Raw genomic sequence first — 21274 nt, forward strand, 5'->3', positions numbered from 1 at the left:
TTTTGTATTATTTTGGTTCTACTTCTTTTTTTTTTTTTTTTTTTTTTAGACAGAGTCTTGCTCTGTTGCCCAAGCTGGAGTACAGTGACGCAATCTCGGATCACTGCAAGCTCCGCCTCCCGGGTTCTGACCATTCTCCTGCCTCAGCCTCCCGAGTAGCTGGGACTACAGGCGCCTGCCACCACACCCAGCTAATTTTTTGTATTTTTAGTAGAGACAGGGTTTTACCGTGTTAGCCAGGATGGTTTCGATCTCCTGTCCTTGTGATCCACCCGCCTCAGCCTCCCAAAGTGCTGGGATTACAGGCGTGAGCCACCGCACCCGGCCCGGTTCTACTTCTATTGATTGATTTTTCTCCTGGGTATAGGTCTTATTTTCAGGTTTCTTTGTATGTTTAGTAATTTTGATTAGATGATGGACATTTTATTTTATTTCATTTTATTTATTTTTATTTATTTTTTGAGACGGAGTCTTGCTCTGTCTCCAAGGCTGGAGTGCGGTGGCACAATCTCGACTCACTGCAACCTCCACCTCCCAGGTACAAGCAATTCTCCCTCAGCCTCCCAAGTAGCTGGGATTACAGGCATGTGCAATCATGCTCAGCTGATTTTTGTATTTTTAGTAGAGATGGGGTATCACCATATTGGCCAGACTGGTCTCGGACTCCTGACCTCAGGTGATCTACCCACCTTGGCCTCCCAAAGTGCTGGGATTACAGGTGTGAGCCACCACGCCCAGACATTTTAAATGTTACGTTGCTGACTATCTGGATTTAGTTGTCTTCATGTAAAAATTATTGAATTTTGTTTTTGTGCATACTTAAATTTCATAAGAATCAACTTCATCCTTGTTAGGGTGGCTCTAAGATAGTCTTTACTCTAGGGTTAATTTCATCCTACTGGTAAATCATGACCTCTTGTTTCTCTACTGAATTACCTGGGCGTTCAATGAGGTTGCTCCTCTGTTGTTGGACTTTGAAGGTTTCCCAGAGCTGGGTGAACCCCGGGTTAGCTTAAAAATCCCCCATAGTTTTTCTTTCTCCACTAGTTGTTCATTGTCTAGCCTCATGTAGTATTACCCTATGCATTAACAGCTTAGTATTCAACCAAAGATTCAAGGGGACTCTATGTAGATTTCTGGAACTTTTTCTCTATGTTGCTCTCTTTTCTGATACTGTGCCCTGAAAATTCTGTTTGCCTCAGCCTCTCCATATTCCAATCTTGTTATCCTCAACTCAGTAAGGTTGCCATGTCTATTTGTGTTCCCCTTCCTGACCCTACTTTCTGGAGTCTCCAGGGAGAAAGCTGGGCCATCATAGAACCTGCCTCATTTTTCTCTCTTCTTTCAGGGATCATAATCCTAAGCTGTCTGTTATCCAGTATCTGAAAGCACTTATTTTATATATTTTTCTGGTTTTATAGTTATTAATGTGGGAAAGGCAAGCCTAGTTCAGCTCCATCATGGCCAGAAGTGAAGTTTTCCTGGTCCCTTTCATCATTTTTCTTCTTCTTCTTTTTTTTTTTTTTTGACAGAATCTTGCTCTGTCGCCAGGCTGGAGTGAAGTGGCATAATCTCGGCTCATTGCAGCCTCTACCTCCTGGGTTCAAGCGATTCTCCTGCCTCAGCCTCCCGAGTAGCTGGGATGACAGGTGCGTGCCACCACGCCCAGCTAATTTTTTATATTTTTAGTAGAGATGGAGTTTCACCGTGTTGGCCAGGTAGGTCTCGTTCTCTTGACCTTGTGATCCACCTGCCTCAGCCTCCCAAAGTGCTGGGATTACAGGCGTGAGCCACTGCACCCAGCCAGTTTTGTTTTTAATTGAGGTAAAATTCACTATTTTTACAGTGTACCCCTCAATTATTTTGTAAATCAGGTTTTAGAATGTTCCAAATTCTTCCAAGTTATTTTTCCAGATGCTTATATCTAATCAAATAAAATATTTTAAAAGATTTGGAGTGAGAAACTTGCCCTATCCAAGACTTGAATTAGTAAAATAGAGCATCAGTATCCTCTTTCCCAAAGATAATTTAATTTACTTGAGTGAATTCAGATTGGTTTCTCTTAATATGTTAAAAACACAAAATTCTATATATGATAGGTTATGTTATAAATTGTATTTTAAGCTGATAAACTACAGTTGAGATATTTCTTGGATGAAAATAAATACACAGAAGAGCAATAGAAAATAAAAAGAAAGGGACATGATTAAGAGTCATCTCAAAGTATGCTGTTTGAATAGGCTTCTAAAAATCATGCTTGGCCGGGCACAGTGGCTCACGCTTGTAATCCCAGCACTTTGGGAGGCTGAGGCAGCTGGATCACCTGAGGTCAGGAGTTCGAGACCAGCCTGGCCAACATGGTGAAACCCCGTCTCTGCTAAAAATATAAAAAACTAGCTGGGTGCGGTGATGGGCACCTGTAATCCCAGCTACTCAGGAGGCTGAGGCAGGAGAATTGTTTGAACCCGGGAGGCAGAGGTTGCAGTGAGCCGAGGTTGCACCATTGCACTCCAGCCTGGGCAACAAGAGCAAAACTTCATCTCATAAAAGAAAAAAATCATGCGTGAGTTTTTATGTTTATACTTCTATTGTTCAGGTGAGGAACTGAATGACTGCTGTTGTTTCTTTTGTTGAAATTGCCCATTGTGGTTGTGTGTGTTCTGCCTTCTCTTTTTGTGAGTCCCATCTGACTTCAGTAGTTTTTAATAGCTGGAAAAGTCTCCGACTCATTTTGTGCTATTAAAAGAAAAGACAAAATGATTCTTAAAATTGTTGAAACTGTTAGATTTTCTCAACCTCTATTTCTGTTAGAACTGTTAAAGCAAACTTGAGAAAGCAGTCTCTAGGACAAGTATGCAAATAAGTTGACTTTCGAAAGTTTTCAAAAGACAAATCTTGGGAGAGATCTAGGATTTGAAAGTTGGGCCAGCACTTAGGAGTTAGGATGTCCACCAGTAATGGAGGTTAAGGCAAGAAACTGGGAAGATGAGGAATGGGATGAGTAAGATCTCGCAGGCTAGGAGAGCCATGGGAGAGGAGGCACTGAGAAGCAAGGTGGCTCAGAATATAATTAGGTTAAAGGGACAGATGTGAAGTTTCTGTAAGAAAACAACTGAGGTGAGCAATTCTTACTTTTGAATGGGACAAAATCACAACCTGTATGTGAGAATAGGCAAGCCACATTATAAAGCGTGTAAGTTAATTTGGCAAAAATTGGAACTGTTAATCAGCTCTAAGACAGATTTTCTGTGTTATCAGTACAGTCATAGATCTAGTTAAAATTCATTAAAGTGTTTTCATTTTTGAAATAGTTCATTTTTTGAAAGCTATAAGTATTAAAGCATACATTTAGGAGAAAGTAAATACCTACCTATTTTATGAGAGTCTTACCTGCCGTGCTACTCTGTTCAACTGAAACACCATCAGTATACATCATTTATATTTGTGTGTGAATTCTGTAGATTTAGCCATGTTCCCAGTCATTTGACTTTTACCTTTTTTTTTTTTCTTTTTATGAGTTGGGGTCTCGCTCCATCACCCAGGCTAGATCACAATGCTGTGATCATAACTCACTGCAGCTTCCAATATCTGGGCTTACGCAGTCCTCCTGCCTCACCCTCCCACCCTGTAGCTGGGACTGCAGGTACATGCCACCATGCACAGCTAATTTTATTTATTTATTTATTTAGTAGAGATGAAGTCTCACTGTATTGCCCAGGCTGGTCGCAAACTCCTGGCCTCAAGTGATGCTCCTGCCTCAACATCCCAAAGTCCTGAGATGACAAGTGTGAGCGACCACACCCAGCCATGTTGCCAGTAATTTTCAAGTTAAAAATTGTTTTTTTTTTTTTGGAAGGAGCCTCGCTCTGTCGCCCAGGCTGGAGTGCAGTGGCCGGATCTCAGCTCACTGCAAGCTCCGCCTCCCGGGTTCACGCCATTCTCCTGCCTCAGCCTCCCGAGTAGCTGGGACTACAGGCGCCCGCCACCGCGCCCGGCTAGTTTTTTGTATTTTTTAGTAGAGACAGGGTTTCACCGTGTTAGCCAGGATGGTCTCGATCTCCTGACCTCGTGATCCACCCGTCTCGGCCTCCCAAAGTGCTGGGATTACAGGCTTGAGCCACCGCGCCCGGCCAAAAATTGTTTTTAGCCCTGACAATTTTCATCTTTTTTTTCCCTCAATTTGAGCCATTCACACTTAAGACACATTAACCAGAGAAGAATAAAGAAAGGGTTAACAAGGACCACCAAAAACCTCTAGAAGCTTCCCTGGAGCTGGAGAAAAAAAGTCCTATCTTGTCTATAGTGAAGAAAACTTGAGTCTCAAAGACACCCTAAAATCCTAGGAATTCCCTATAAATATCGGAAGCAAGAAAAGAATTTTCAGTTTTAATAATCAACAGTAGCAGGTTAGATCTTTAAATTGTATGCATTTGTTTTTTATTAAGAGTTCTGTGCAACAGTTGTGGTGTTTTGGGCTTTGGGTATAGTTATTATTTTTTCATCCACATGAGGTTAATTTCTTAAAGTTGTTTGGAAGTTTTTTTTTTTTTTTTTTTTGCATCTGACTGTCACCAAAGTTTATTTGCTGGCAAAGCTGGTTTTCCCACCGATTTGTAGGTAGGAATGGTTTAAATGAAAGTTGATGGAAGTCTTAGTTAGCAGTTGCTCTGCCAAGAATAACATTTTTGTGTGCTTTCTGTATGTGACAGTTTTGGTCAGCTGTACTGACAGAGCTGGGCTAAGATATTTTCCTGCCTGTTAATCAAGGCCACACAGACAAAGCTCAAGGAAGGATGATCCCTGCCTCAGGAAGTTTTGAATCAACTGCTATTTTTAACAAGTACACAGTAGAACTTGAGATCAAGTCTTTACTCAGTTGGTAGGAAAAGTTTTCCACTGAAACTTCCATATGAGGAAATGGTTTATGGGCCTGAATGAAGCCTCTGTGTGAAAGGAAGGAATGTGACAGTGGCTGTAAGTATTTGTGTTGATTTGGGTCAAGGGTTTGGTAGCATAGATGTAGGAAGTCCAGTCATCAAAATAGGTTATTACATTTTAAAGCAACTGATAGTTAATGGGCACTTTGAGTTGTCTTTAGTGTATATGGAATCCTGTGCTGCTAACAGTAAAGTTGAAATAGGCTATATGATGGGCTGATAGTATTAATCAACGTAGGACAGGAGGAGGAAGTTGGCTATTGGTGTGTTTCCATGCTAACTGGCTCTTGCTGTGGACATACATAAATTTTGGGGGGTTTTTGAGATGTAATTCTGTGTGTATATATGCTCCTTATGATACTCCATTGCTCCTTGTTTCATTAAGAGAAGGTTTCATAAAGAATTAATGTATGCCTAGGTGCAGTGCCTCATGCCTGTGATCCCAGCACTTTGGGAGGCCAAGGGGGTAGATTGCTTGAACTCAGGAAGTTCAAAACTAGCCTGGGCAATATGGAGAAACTCCGTCTATACAAAAAATACAAAAACTTAGTCAGGTGTGGTGTCACATACCTGTAGTCACAGCTATTCAGTAGGCAGAGGTGGAAGAATCACTTGAACCCAGGAGGCAGAGGTTGCAGTGAGCCAGGATCACCATCACTGCACTCCAGCCTGGGTGACAGAGCAAGACTCTGTCTAAAAAAAAAAAAAAAGAATTAATTTATTACAAAATAATATTGTATACTACTATGTATAATTTTTTCTAAAACCTCATTCTACCTAACTTTAGGAAATTAAATATGGCAGAACATTAAAGCTGACAATTTGAAAAATACCACAAATAATGTTTTGTTAGTATTATTATCTCACCATCTTAGGAGTGCCTTTATGTAGTTGAATCACTTAATAGATGACAGGTATGTTTTTACATGTGCAATGTATATGAATTATGTAGGGATAGGTGGGCAGTGTTTCAGTGGAGTTTTAAATTAGGAAATTATAAAATGTGTTAACATATTTTTGTGTCATTTTCACAGGATTATTCAAGATCAGGTTGTAGCCATTTTCAACAAGGATCACTGATCAAAATTGTTCTTTTTACAAAGAGATTTACAAGTTAAACATGAAGGGAAAATACTGGAATCATTTGGATTCTGACAGGATAAAAAATACAATATTTCACATTTACTTGTAATGGAACCTTTGTAAGATTAATCACTTGTCATTCACCCAGTTGGGAACATGGATGTTGGTTTTTCTCGTACTGCTGTTCAGACACTGTCAAGAAGCCACTGCAAAAATATCAAACAAAAAATTTCTCAATGGGAAGGAAGGGCTAATATATCTAATCCAGAAAAGTGGCGTCCAAAGGACTTTGGAGTGAGATATAACTGTCACCAAGCGATCCTTCCTAAGAAAAATCCTATAGCTGAGAGAAAGAGCAAAAACTTGGATGTAACCAGCTGTGAGAATGTAGGTCTAGATATAAATGAAGATACCAAAAGCCATGATCAAAGTGAGAATGAAAATAAGAAACAGGAATATGATGATACACACTTCTTTAAAAATGAATCAGAATCCAACTGGGTATGTTCTCGGGTCAAAGAAATTGAAAGCTGTAAAGAAGATGTCTTAGATCCAGAGACTTCATTACCTCCAGGAAACTTCTATACCTCACAAATACTGTGGAAGAAAATAGAAGCACTTCCCCCAGATAAACTCTTAAATTTGGCTTTAGAACATTGTGACTCTTCAGAAAAAGAACTGAACTTCAGAGTTCTGGATAGTTCATATGGAATAACCAAGAGCTTAGAAAATATTTACTCTGAGCCTGAGGGGCAAGAATGTGGACCTTCCATAAATCCTTTACCAAAACCTCGTAGGACATTCAGATATTTATCCGAATCCGGTGTTATGCCGTATAAAGAAAGAAACTGTGACAAAAAATACTGTGAAAATAATTCTTGTGCACAATCTTCTTTGGCCTCTTCTCAGGAACCCGAACCAAAGAAATATGGTGGAAAAATAAGAGGAAGATCTAAAAGGTATGTTTTTATCCTACAGATAAAGACTTGTAGGTATTTTCCTTACAGGATTATTGAGCTTCTTTTTCCTTTTCAAACCAGTTTCCATTTCCCAGCTTAGGTGGTGGCCCTGATTTGAACATGCAGGTGTTGATTAATGTGGAAGGAAAATAAGAGAAAAAAGTAGAAATGTAGTAATGTCTAAGATAATCTACTGACATAAGAGCATTGGAACACCTTCCATTTTATTAATATATCTTTAAGAATCTGGGCCAGCGCCGGGCATGGTAGCTCACTCCTGTAATTCCAGCACTTTGGGAGGCTGAGGCTGGCAGATCACTTGAGGTCAGGAGTTCAAGACCAGCCTGGCCAACATGGTGAAACCCTGTCTCTACTAAAAATACAAAATTAGCTGGGCGTGGTGGTGTGCACCTGTAGTCCCAGCTACACAGGAGGCTGAGGCAGAAGAAACACTTGAACCTGGAAGGCTGAGCTTGCAGTGAGCTGAGATCGTGCCACTGCACTCCAGCCTGGGTGACAGAGCAAGACTCAGTCTCAAAAAAACAAAAAACAAAATTAATCTATAGGTGTTGGGTGTGCTGGCTCAATCTCAGCACTTTGGGTGGCTGGGGCAGGAGGATCACCTGAGGCCAGGAGTTCAAGACCAGCCAAACACTAGACAGTGCAACATAGTGAGACCCTGTCTCTATAGAAAAAAAAAGAGAAAAAATTATCCAGGTGTGGTGATGTGTTCCTGTCGTCCTACCTACTTGGGAGTATTACTTGAACCCAAGAGCTCAGGCTACAGTGAGCTGTGATCACTTCACTGCACTCCAACCTGGGCAGCAGAATGAGACCCTGCTTCTAAAATAAAATAAAATAAAAATTAAATTAAATTAAATTAAAAAATTCTGTAGGGAAGCAGTAACATTCTTCCACTTCATTTAGGGCATGCTGGCCTCAGCCCTACTTTTCCTTACTAAGTGAACTTAATAAAGGAACCCAATGTAGAACATAAATATGATTGGCTGCAAGCATCCAGTTTTCTCATGGTGTTTATAAGGCACAGCCTACTTCATTATTCTTAGATCTCTGATAAAACACCTTTGTAATTTTGCATACAAGTTCTGTACTTATTTATTTCTGTCTCCCATACCAATTTAAAGAAGATTAGAATTTTCTGTAATCGTAGCACTTTGGGAGGCTGAGGCAGGCAGATCACCTGAGGTCAGGAGTTCAAGACCAGCCTGGTGGTCATGGTGAAACCTCGTCTCTACTAAAAATACAAAAAAGAGCTGGTCATGGTAGCATGCACCTGTAATCCCAGGCGTAACATCCCTACAGCAATGTAGAATCACTTGAACCTGGGAGGCAGAGGTTTCAGTGAGCCAAGATTGTGCCACTGCACTGTAGCTCGGGCAACAGACTAAGATTCTGTCTCAAAAAATAACAATAATAAAACAATCAAATAAATAAATAAAAATTTTAAAAAATAAAGAGAGTTTTGAAAGATATAACTTTAAAATATATCTATTTTCTTAAGGAAATCCTTTGAATTTGAGGATATTCAGCACTTTCGAAATCGGAACACACAGACGATTCATGAAGAACTTGGAAAAAATTCTGGGTCAGCACTTTATTACACACAGTCTGAGGACAATATCTATGAAGATATCATATGTAGGTGTTGACAACTTTGCAATTAAATTTGATGATTATGTATTTGGTGAAGCCTTTAATTGTAGGATGGTATTTTCTTCTATAATCAAGCATATATTGCCCTAGGTTTTTCTCTTTAGCATGGAAACCTTTGGTGTATAAATTATTTTATTCTGTAATGAATTTTACAACTAATGTGATAGACTGCTCAGCTCATAAGTAGATTTTTATAATATAGCATTTTGAGAATTCTTTTAGCTCTGTTGGACACATAAGTGGCTTTATAAGCTTAAAGTGCTTTAACCCATATCCCCACAGCAATGTCGAATAAGAAAGCTGAACATAGTTAGCTTTTTCTTTCTTTTGCTAGCTGTGGTTATCTTTGCATTTAGTTATGTTCATGTAAGCATTTTTTAAAATTATTTTTTAAGATCCCACCAAAGAAAATCCATATGAAGATATTCCAGTGCAGCCTTTACCTATGTGGAGATCCCCTTCAGCATGGAAGCTACCACCCGCTAAAAGTGCTTTTAAAGCGCCCAAGGTATAACCAGATAATTAATTGAAGAAAACATTAGAATCTTATTCATGGTATCTACAAAAAGATTAAGGGTGTTTAACTGGGGCCAGAACTAAGAGGCACTGAAATGTAAGGTTTAATGTTGGTGGTGGTTTTTTTGTTTTGTTTTGTTTTATTTTTGGGGTAGCATACAGCTTTTTTTTTTTTTTTTTTTTTTTTTTTTTTGGTGGTTGTTTTAACACCTCAAAAATAATTGAATATATATGCCTTTAGACAGCCATGAACTTTTCAGTTCACTTTAGTTCCCACTTTCCCTATTAATCTTCGTCAACCTATGACCATTAAATTACCTTCCTAGTCCCTGAAAGCATGCAAGACGCCTAGAAGCAAAGGCTCCCTAGAGTTCATAAAAACTGTGAGCCATTGTTTTCTGGGAATTTGATTACCCTGTAGTGGAACTTTGGATTAGAAACCTGAGAAACTTCTTTATAAATGGTGAGAAAGAAATTATGTTATCTTCATTTGAAATGATTTTAAATGAAATACAGGATAAATGCATTTCTGGAATAGCTTTGACTTTGTATGATAACACAGGGATTAACTAGATGATGCTGGCCAGGCGCAGTGGCTCACACCTATAATCCCAGAACTTTGGGAGGCCGAGGTGGGAGGAATGCTTGAGCCCAGGAGTTTGAGACCAGCCTGGGCAACCTGGTAAAACCCCATCTTTACAAAAAAAAAAAAATTAGCCAGATGTGGTGACACGTGCCTGTAGTCCCAGCTGTTCAAGGGGCTGAGGTGGGGGGATCGCTTGAGCTCAGAGGTTGAGGCTGCAATGAGCCATGATCATGCCACTGAGTTCCACCCTGGGTGACAGAGCAAGACCCCATCTCAAACAAACAAACAAACAACAACAACAGAACTAGGTGATCTTACCAGTACATCTTATCCTGTTTTAGCTCCCTCCCAAACCTCAATTCCTTCACCGGAAGACTATGGAAGTAAAGAACTCACAAGCTTATTTGCGGTCAAAGCTCACAAAAGATACCACTTTGCCGGTAACTTTAACGGAATGGAAGCTTTTCCGAGCTGGTGAAGTTGCAAACAGGAAAATGAAAAATCTTCCAAGGGTAAAGACTCCAGTGCTTTCATTCTTTGACTCTTACTTCAGCATTTCCATGAATGAGAATAAGTAAACTGTAGACTGGAATGAATAATAGGTTAGAACTGACCTACTGGGATTAGAAGACTTGGAAGGCAGCGTTACGTTTTAAATTTTTGCTCATGCTAGAAAAGTGCATGAATGGCTTTTGCCAGAGTTTCATTATGGATTTGTAAAATTGATTTAGATGGGGACTTCACTTCAGTTACTTTAGCTCTCATTAAAATCATCTGCCTATTTCAAGGAAGCACCAGAATCTTATATAAAAGGGCGTTCTCTCAGGATGGCTTCAGTGTTGTTCTAATTCACTCATTCATATCATTGCCAAAGTGAGTTCAGTTTTGTGCTTGAGTTTACAGATTTTCAGTAACGAAAAAGTATATGCCATTTATTTGGGGCAAAAATTTCCAAAGAAAAAAACAAATCTATTACTTGGGAATAGAAATTATCAGCAATCATAATACGTAAATGACTTCTCCCTCAAGGGAGAAAAGGCGGTAAGTCTGTACATCATCTCTACTAGAAGCATTGCAACCAAAATGAAGAAATTGAGATTACTTGCAGATAGACATATATTTTTTTTTTCTTACATGTTTACTTATTTTGTAGAGACAGAGTCTCGCTATATTACCCAGGCTGGTCTTGAACTCCTGGCCTTAAGCGATCCTCTTGCCTTGACCCCCCAGAGTTCTGGGACTGCAGGTGTGAGCCACTACACCTGACTGATAGACATTTTCTTTTAGGAGAAATACTTAAGGAATTATATGAAAAATTTTTAAACTTTCTCTGTTACTTTGTTCTGCTGTAATGCAGGGTGTTATCAGGATTGTCAAAATACTATGCAAATATTCTGCTGTAATGAAGAAATCAGATCACTTAAATATTATTCCTTCTTTAATCCCATCTGAATTAGCTATATGTGTTCATTTAACATGTAATTTTTTTTTTTTTTTGAGATGGAGTCTTGCTCTGTTGCCCAGGCTGGAGTGCAGTGGTGCAATCTCGGCTCACTGCAAGCTCCACCTCCTGGGTTCACGCCATTCTCCTGCCTCAACCTCCTGAGTAGCTGGGACTACAGATGCCCGCCACCATGCCTGGCTAACTTTTTTGTATTTTTAGTAGAGACGGGATTTCACTGTGTTAGCCAGGGTGGTCTCGATCTCCTGACCTCGTGATCCACCACCTCGGCCTCCCAAAGTGCTGGGATTACAGGCTTGAGCCACTGCGCCCGGCCTAACATGTACTTTTTGTACCTGATTTTAACATTAAACAAAAGTCACATCTATTTCTTGGGTTAGTAACTGTTGATTGATTCCTTGGGAAATATTCTATTCCACAGTTTAATTCTTATGATCAGTTTTCTGCCCCTTCCTCTTTACTATGTGAAAAGTTAAAGACATAAAGGTTTTTTAAAGCTAAACTGGGCGGGCATAGTGGCTCACGCCTGTAATGCCAGCACTTTGGGAGGCCGAGGCGGGCGGATCACGAGGTCAGGAGATCGAGACCATCCTGGTTAACACGGTGAAACCCCTTCTCTACTAAAAAATACAAAAAATTAGCTGGGCATGGTGGCAGGTGCCTGTACTCCCAGCTACTTGGGAGGCTGAGGCAGGAGAATGGCATGAACCTGGGAGGCGGAGCTTGCAGTGAGCTGAGATCACACCACTGCACTCCAGCCTGGGCAACAGAGCAAGACTCTGTCTCAAAAAAAAAAAAAAAAAGAGCTAAACTGATCTTTCTTAGTGAAAAAAAAAAAAAACATTAACTGTTTATCTTTCTGTGTATGATGAGGAATATTTTTTTAAAAAGAGGCTTAAAGAACTGCCAGGCATCTTGCAGTAGCTCCGTCCTCCGGTAGATCATGTTGGCACAACAAAGCAGCCTCCCACATGGTCAAGAAACGACAAATTGTGTGTTCATAGGGAGAAGAATGCAAACACCTTAAGGGACTGCGTTTAAGATGTGGTTCTTATAATGGCATTAACAAATATTTAGGAATCATGGATTATAGAGTTTAATGAGACCCAGGGAGGCTTTATAGCACTTCTGATTTCATGCCTCAATATTTTATGTATTATGGATCTCAAGTACTCGAAGCTTTTTCTGTATCTGATGATAGGTGATATGATCTAACTTTTCCCTTTCTAATATTTTTCTGAAGGTTTTTGGAGATGTGAGGAGAAAAAAATCATTATGAATTTTTAATTGTCAGGCAGGAACAAGTCATGACAGCATTTCTACCCATGACCCTCCTTGGATTAAATCTTGTTATGATGTCCCTTATGCAATACAAAGTTTGGCTTTGGAGTATCTTGTAGAACAACATTCCATAAGAAAGTCCATTTTCATTTATTTCCCCTTTAAGGCCTCCAGCTGTCCCTGGAAGGGAAACTGCCTCACAGTTTCACCTCACTGATCTAGTCCATTTGCCTCTTCCCCACTCTTCCGTTCCTTCCCTGCTGTGGAATCCTGTGTCGGATTGTTTGCTAGAGTACATTTCCTACTGCCTTTATTGTTTGTGTTGTGTGTACAGCAGTATGATTTCCATCATTTCTTAGGAAGAATATTCTACAGTATTTCTTGCAACTAGGAGGCTCTTCTTCCTAGCTCATGACAGAAATTTAAATTTATCACTTTATCACATAGTTTTAGAACAGTTCTCTTTCCTTTATACTTGAATATACTTTTGATTCTACTTTTCAAATGCAAATTAACAATTATGCTATTTTGGGTCATTATGTAACCCAAATATGTATTTATTTCCATACATCTTTCCTATAGCTCTTAGTACTTTTTAATTTTAGATTCTCTTATTTGTTTTCTGTAATGGTGATATTTAAGAACATTGGCAATTTTTCACTTGCGTTGCAGCAATAAAAATCTTTAAGAGCACAAACTCATCCAAAAATGTGGTAATAATCTGTGTATTGGAAGCATGTGTTTCTTACATGGTTTTTTGGGGGTGGGTGGTTGGCAGGGGACGGTGGTTTGCACTGGACTGATTCACTGCCTGTTGATTGCCAGGATGGCTAGAGAAACAAGGACAAAAGAGAATACAAGAGCATTTTTCTCGGGGAACTTTATTGGTTGTTATCATATATAATGTTCCTAACAATTGTAATTCTGGGCATTAAGTATGTTAAATCAGGATTGATACTTAAGAAAAGCTTGGAATTTTAAGAATAAAAGAGAAATATTTATAGAAAAACTAATCAATTCCTCCTTTTAAAAGTACCTGTTGATCAGCTCTGAATCTCCTCTTTTTTACCACATTCTGTGTGTGTCTCCTGTCTCTCTTACACACACATATCTCTCCCAGCAGCAAAGAAAACTTTCTAATGAGTAATACTTATGAAATGGAGAGAAGCAATTATATAACAATTTAAAAATAAATGGTCTGGATTTTACTTGCTTGAGAAATAGATTGATGAGTGGAAGAAAAAACATAGTTTTTGTATTTCAGTATATTTGGGTCTCGTAATTTTATGACATATTTCTGAAATAAATGGTAATGTTAGTACTCTTAGAATATTCCCTTTGACAAAAGCTTTCTAAGTATGTTTATCCGCTCCTTGGGAAGAATTTCTGGGAGCAGAAATAACTATGCCTCACCTTGCCTTTTAGATAAATGAGTGTTCCACTTCCTACTCTAGGCAAGTGAGAACTTGAGTTTAATAGTAGAGGCTTGATCACTATACAAAGGGCAATAGCCACATTTCCTGCATGTTGTGACATGGAGTGACAAGGAATCTAAAAGCCTGTGCTGGGTTCATACGACATCCTTTCCCTTCCTTCCCCATGTTATGTGGACTTGGTATTAGAACAACATATCATCTAATTAAAGGTCATCATTTTAAATCCAAAATTCAAAAAGGTAAAGGTTTCTATTTATAAAATAGGTCTTTTCTCTGAATAAGAATCCTTAATAGGTTAATATCATCAAACTGTGAAACTTTTGGGTGTTGGTCTTAATTTGTATTTTTCTGGTCTTTTTTCAGCTTGTATTGAAAATAGATGACATATTTGAATCTAAAAGAGGGAAGAAGAAGGTAAAGTTACATTCTTACACTGGAAAGGAATTACCTCCAACAAAAGGTAAGAATTGTTTTCTGTTTCAGCTATCCTGTAGCTGTCAGGATATAAGAGGAGAATCACCATATAACTTAATGTTTGATATGTATTAAAAATTTTGGCTTAACTTTCCTGTTATCCCACTTAAGCATAAACTTCTTTAAGATAAGGGATTGTTTCTCAAATCCATTTTATTTAATTCTGTGCCAAGTAATAACTATTGGATGAACAAATAAAAAATGCAAAAATAATCATAAACCAATGATACTAATTTTCATAGACAAATTGAATCACTATTTTGTAGTCCTACTTTGATTTATAATCATTTATCAGTATAGACTCTTTTGTTGTAGGTATGAAAACATTAGTCTTGTATAGACTGAAGGTATGTGGTACTCAACTTGTAGTCATTTAATAAGTTTTATCCTGGCCAGGCATGGTGGCTCACGCCTGTAATCCCAGCACTTTGGGAGGCCGAGGCAGGCAGATCACAAGGTCAGGAGTTCGAGACCAGCCTGACCAACATGGAGAAACCCCGTCTCTACTAAAAATACAAAAATTAACTGGGCGTGGTGGCACGCACCCATAATCCCAGCTACTCAGGAGGCTGAAGCAGAAGAATAACTTGAACCCAGGAGGCGGAGGTTGCAGTGAGCTGAGATCACGCCACTGTGCTCTAGCAGAGCGAGACTCCATCTCAAAAAAAAAAAAAGTTTTATCCTTCAGATGCCTAGATAAAATTTATATTGTTAACTAAGAAATTGTCAATATTTATAATAAATCATTAGAACTTTCTTAAAAACTTATGCAAGATTCTTAACTTGGTTGTCTGGGAATATGGTTTGGCTGTGTCCGCACACAAATTTCAACTTGAATTGTATCTTCCAGAATTCCCACATGTTGTGGGAGGGACCCAGGGGGAGGTAATTGAATCATGGGGGCCAGTCTTTCCCATGTTATTCTCGTGATAGTGAATAAGTCTCACAAGAACTGATGGGTTTATCAGTGGTTTCTGCATTTGCTTCTTCTGATTTTCTCTTGCTGCCACCACGTAAGAAGTGCCTTTTGCCTCCCACCATGATTCTGAGGCCTCCCTAACCATATGGAACAGTAAGTCAAGTTCAGCCTCTTTGTTTCCCAGTCTTGGATATGCCTTTTTTTTTGAGATGGAGGTTTGCTCTTGCTGCCCAGGCTGGAGTGCAATGGCATGATCTCAGCTCAGTGCAACTTCCATCTCCCAGGTTCAAGCGATTCTCAGCCTCAGCCTCCCAAGTAGCTGGGATTACAAGCGTCCACTACCATGCCCGGCTAATTTTTTGTGTTTTTAGTAGAGACGGGGTTTCATCATGTTGGCCAGGCCGATCTCAAACTCCTGACCTCAAGTGATCCACCGCCTCAGCCTCCCAAAGTGCTAGGGTTACAGACGTGAAGCACTGTGCCCGGCCTTGGGTGTGTCTTTATTAGCAGCATGAAAATGGACTAACACATCTGGCAAATATGTAGAATTTAGCAATTTTTGTTTATAAGTTCCTTAGAAACAATAGCTAAGTCATAGCAAAGGAGAATATTTCTTCTTTTTGCAGACTTTCAAAGATAGAATTTTCTTTTCTTTTTTTTTTTCTTTTTGATACAGAGTCTCTCACTCTGTCACCCAGGCCGGAGTGCAGTGGTGTAATTTCAGCTCACTGCAACCTCTGCCTTCTGGATTCAAGTGATTCTCCTGCCTCTTCCTCCTGAGGAGCTTGGGATTACAGGCGCATGGCACCACACCCAGCTAATTTTTTCTAAGTTGAGATGGGATTTTACCATATTTGGCCAGGCTGATCTTGAGCTCCTGACCTCAAATGATCCACCTCCCTGGCCCTCCCAAAGTGCTAGGATTACAAGCATGAGCCACCACACCTGGCCAGAATTTTCTTTTTTTTTCTTTTGCTGCTGCTTTTTGTTTTTTGAGACAGTCTTGCCCTGTCTCCCAGGCTGGAGTCCAGTGGCGCAATCTCAGCTCACTGCAAGCTCCGCCTCTCAGGTTCACGCCATTCTCCTGCCTCAGCCTCCCGAGTAGCTGGGATTATAGGTGCTCACCACCACGCCCGGCTAATTTTTTGTTTTTTTAGTAGAGACGGGGTTTCACCGTGTTAGCCAGGATGGTCTTGATCTCCTGACCTCATGATGCGCCCGTCTCGGCCTCCCAAAGTGCTGGGATTACAGGCGTGAGCCACTGCGCCCAGGTATCTCTAAGTAGGTTATTACTGAGCCCTTAATTTATTTGTAGTCTATGCCTTATGGATTAGGAACATTCTAGTAAATTTGGCTCTACGACAAGTTTTTGAAGAGCCAGTTTTTTGACTGTATTAATGTTGAAAAGAACAAAAAATCCTCCAACTTCTAGCCAACTTCTGCTGTCCAAAACAAAAGTAAAGAAAAAAGGAGCAGCCTCTACATTGTAACCCTTCACTTATGACTCAAATAAAATAAGCATTTACCTTTCCCTACCTCTGACCAACTCCTCCAGTGCACCAGAGAAATTTCTCTCATGCCTGAGGATCTCCTGCCTTTATCATCACAGTTCTCAGATTTTCATTTTCTTTCTTAAGCTTTTGTCTGTATATCAACAATGCCTAATACAATAGATAATTATATTTACCTACTCTGAAGTCCCTGCTAGAGTTTACTGAATATATTCCAACCTGAATATTTGTTGATTTTTTTTTTCTTTTCTGAGACAGAGTCTCACTCTGTGACACAGGCAGGGGTGCAGTGATGCAAACATGGCTCACTGTAGCCTCAACCTCCTGGGTTCCAGCTTTCCTCCCACCAGAGCCTCCTGAGTAGCTGGGATCACAGGCTCATGCCCACCACACCCAGCTAATTTTTAATTTTTTATAGAGACAAAATCTCACTGTGTTGCCCAGATTGGTCTTGAATTCCTGGGCTCAAACGATCCTTCTGCCTCGGCCTCCCAAAGTGCTGGGATTATAGGCATGAGCCACCATACCTGGCCCTAAATATTTCTTAACTTTCAGTTTTCACGTATTACAAAAGGACTTACCAGCCTTCATAAATTCTGTCATTATAATTTTGTGTGTTGAAGTCTCATATTAAAAGTGGACTATCTGGTACTTTTTCGATCCCTGTGGATTCTCAGTAGATTTTTCTCTTGCCTCATTCATTGTCTTAGAATACAGGTCATCAAAACCCGTAGATGAGAATATATTAAGCCAATTAAGTGATCTTTTATAAGGACTTTTCTAGGTATATTGCCTTTTCTCCTTTTCTTCTCTCTTTTCTTTCTTTCCAAGCACTTCCTAAGTTTCTAAGAGGTACCTGGTCCTAAGACTATAGATAGGACCAGGAGCTCACAGTGTTCGTTTCTTCCTCTGAATAATATGTTATAGCCACACTATACTTTTTGTCATGGTGGTTAATTTTGAGTTATAAAACATATGTAATATGCAATATTTAAATAAGCGCTTTTTCTGTAACATCTCGTATGTATCTTTCCCACCTAAGAATAGGCAGCATTTATTTTAATGTTCTCTTATTCCTTATTATAAAATGAAAAGCCAGAGTTTTCCAAACTTCCCCCTTGCACACTTAGAAAATTTCATGTGCATGCAAATACATTTTCTACACAAATACTCTTACACTATTCAGGCTTTGTATGCCTTCCTTTTTTAAAAAGCTTAATTAATGTATTTCAGAGCTCTTTCAATATCAACACATAGAGATCCACATAGCTGTACTGTATTTCATTGCATAGAAGTAAAATAATTTTATTTAACTAGTAGACAGTTTAGTTGTTTCTAACATTTTATTTAACCTGTAGATATTTAAAAGTGTGTGTGTGTGTTTACATAAAAATCTTCAATGCTGCAAATGCGTCTTTTACTTATGTTTCTATATAAGACTATTTTTGTAGAATAAGTTCCTAGAAGTGGGCTTAATCACAGAACATATGGATTTAAAATTTTGGCCAGGCATGGTGGCTCACACCTGTAACTCCAACAGTTTGGGAGGCTGAGGCGGGTGGATCACTTGACCCCAGGAGTTTGAGACCAGCCTGGGCAACATGACGAAATCCTGTCTCTACAAAAAATACAAAAATTAGCTGGGTGGCCAGGTGCGGTGGCTCACACCTATAATCCCAGCACTTTGGGAGGCCAAGGCGGGCAGATCACGAAGTCAGGAATTCGATACCAGCCTGACCAACATGGTGAAACCCCGTCTCTACTAAAAAATACAAAAATTAGCCAGGCATGGCGGCACACGCCTGTAATCCCAGCTACTCAGGAGGCTGAGGCAGGAGAACTGCTTGAACCCGGGAGGTGGAGGTTGCAGTGAGCCAAGATTGTGCCACTGCACTCCAGCCTGGGCGACAGAGTGAGACTCCGTCTCAAAAAAAAAAAAAAAAAAAAAAATTAGCTGGGTGTGGTGGCACACGCCTGTAGTCCCAGCCTACTCGGGAGGCTGAGCTAGGGGGGATCACTTGAGCCCAGGTGGCAGAGGTTGCAGTGAGCCAAGATTGTGCCACTGCATTCTAGCCTGTGCAGCAGAGTGAGACCCTGTCTCAAAAAAAAAAAAAAAAAAAAAATTTAACTGCTGCCAAATTGTCCCACAAGCAGATTGTAACAGCTTATGTTTTCTACAAACATCATTTGAAAATACCTCTTTCCCCATAATCTTCATCAATAAATACTATGCTTTATTAAAGCTTTTTATGGCAGTATCATGGTTGAAAATGTATGTCTTGTTTAATGTTTTAATTTACATTTATTTCATTATGAATTTGGGCAGTTTTCACGTTTATCAACAACTTACAAATCTTTTTCTATGAATTGCCTGTTCCCACCCTTTATTCCTTTTTTCTGTTGGCTTTTTCTTCTTGATTTGTAACAATTTTTTGAACATTAAGAAACAGCCTTATATCTGCAATGTGTTTACAAATATTTTCCCAGTTTATCGTTCACTTTTTGAGTTTAATACTGACTTTTAAATTAGATACAAGTTTATATAATCAAATTTCACTTATGACTTCTAGGCCTTGTTTTTTTCTGATACATTTAAATGTTTTCCCTTTCTTTGCATTTCTATTTTGCTTTAACTTTTCAAACTTAATCTAGAAATGTTTCATTTATTTATTTTAAAAGCTGCTTTGTGTGTGTGTGTGTGTTGCCTGTGTGCTCAGAATTATACAAAACACTCCCTTGTGAAAACAAGATAGCCCCTTATCCCCAAAATACTTAAAATATGATTGGGGAAAATGAAAATAGTTCAAAGCATTATGAGTACTATGAGAATTTGGAGTAAAGAAAAAATCAGTATGGACTAGAAGTAGTTTAGAGGCATCATAGAAGAGGTAGGCTGACTTGGTAATATCTCTCTCCTAGTTCTCATGTTTTCCTGTTATCCTAATTTATAGTCTGGTTGGTGTTTATATTCTTGGTTAGCCCTCTTGGAGTTTGCCTTTGATACTTTGTTTGGAATACACAGACAACTATGTGGATATAGAAATAGAATCCACTCTGAACTAGACTTCTTAAAACTGGTCTGAAATGCAATTAGTTTCTAGAATTAGGGATGAGAGGGGAGCTGAGGAGTGAAGTAGGGTGTGGGAAGAAGATGTAGTAGAGGAGTTTCCTCTTTGAGCCTTTTACTCTCTTTTGATAGCTATCCCAACCTGATACAACCAAGTGGTTTGGAGAAAGGCTCAGCAGCTTTATTATTCCTTACTCCAAGTCCCCAGGTTTGTGGGTTTACATTGTTCTCGTCCTCATGTACTTCCTACTGTTGGACAATACAAATGGAAACTCCTTCTCTCTTTTTCAGGTGAAACCAGTGGGAACGAAAGTGATGCCGAGTATCTGCCAAAGAGTGAGTGAGTCAGTGGAGCTGCTCCCGTTCTTGTGATGATCATGGGTTAGGTGGAGTGGCACCTACCTTTGTGATTAAGCATGTTTTTCCCCACATGAAGTTCCATTTTGTAGGTGATTTCCTTATTTTCAGAACTTGTTGAGGTTTGGAGAATTAAACAGTCAGAATTAAACACTGTCAGATATTTGACAGCATTTAAAGTCTCCCGTGGTGGAGTGAGGCTGAACAGTGTGGTTCTTATGATGGAATATTCTTAGGGGAGCGGCAGAGAGCTGCATGTCCAGACATATATGCAGTAGTTTCCTGGCAGCCAAAACAGAGTGTGTGAATCATTCTCTGAGCAGTAAACATCTGATTTTTTTTTTTTTGAGATGGAGTCTCCCTCTGTCGCCCAGGCTGGAGTGCAGTGGTGTGAGCTCGGCTCACTGCAACCTCTGCTTCCTGGGTTCAGGCGATTCTCCTGCCTCAGCCTCCTGAGTAGCTGGGATTACAGGCACGTGCCACCACACCAAGCTAATTTTTGTATTTTTAGTAGAGATGGGGTTTCACCATGTTGGTCAGGCTGGTCTCGAACTCTTGACCTCATGATCCTCCCACGTCAGCCTCCCAAAGTGCTGGGATTACAGGCGTGAGCCACCGCGCCCGGCCAAATGTCTGATTTTTTTGTAGCCACTCAAGTGTAATTATTTAAGTAACTTTGATACCTCTGATATTGAAAAAGGAAACATCTATTTGTTATTTATAGGCATTTATATTCCAGATTATTGTGCTGTTTACTTTCTAGTAGAATATAGAATGCATCATGCTTTTTTGACTCTATTTGTCCAAGCACTTCATGGTACCTTCATCCTTCATCTAATGATGATGTTATCTAGTTATCACAGCAAGTTATCTACTTCCTATTTAAGTGACTGACATACTAAGCCGTGTAAAAAGTAGAAGACGTACATTATCAAAGCTGAGTACAGGGCAGTTCCACTTCCAATCTGACACCCTAATTTTATGATTAATAGTCTTGTGCTCACTCCACTGG

At 39.5% G+C, this 21274-nt stretch overlaps 1 protein-coding gene across 4 annotated transcripts in view; it reads left to right on the top strand.

The window, feature by feature from the left end:
* The window catches only part of DENND2C (DENN domain containing 2C), an 85403-nt gene that overhangs the window by 38133 nt on the left and 25996 nt on the right, over positions 1-21274 (top strand). For all 4 annotated transcript variants that reach the window (XM_028830183.2, XM_028830192.2, XM_077950686.1 and 1 more), the window contains exons 2-7: positions 5972-6979; positions 8502-8638; positions 9049-9161; positions 10097-10267; positions 14298-14394; positions 20197-20241. In XM_028830183.2, the coding sequence (XP_028686016.2) occupies positions 6177-6979; positions 8502-8638; positions 9049-9161; positions 10097-10267; positions 14298-14394; positions 20197-20241 (1366 nt within the window). In that variant the 5' untranslated portion in view covers positions 5972-6176. The remainder of the gene's footprint in view (positions 1-5971; positions 6980-8501; positions 8639-9048; positions 9162-10096; positions 10268-14297; positions 14395-20196; positions 20242-21274) is intronic.

The sequence above is a fragment of the Macaca mulatta genome, chromosome 1 (assembly GCF_049350105.2).
Source record: "Macaca mulatta isolate MMU2019108-1 chromosome 1, T2T-MMU8v2.0, whole genome shotgun sequence".
NCBI lineage: Eukaryota > Metazoa > Chordata > Mammalia > Primates > Cercopithecidae > Macaca > Macaca mulatta.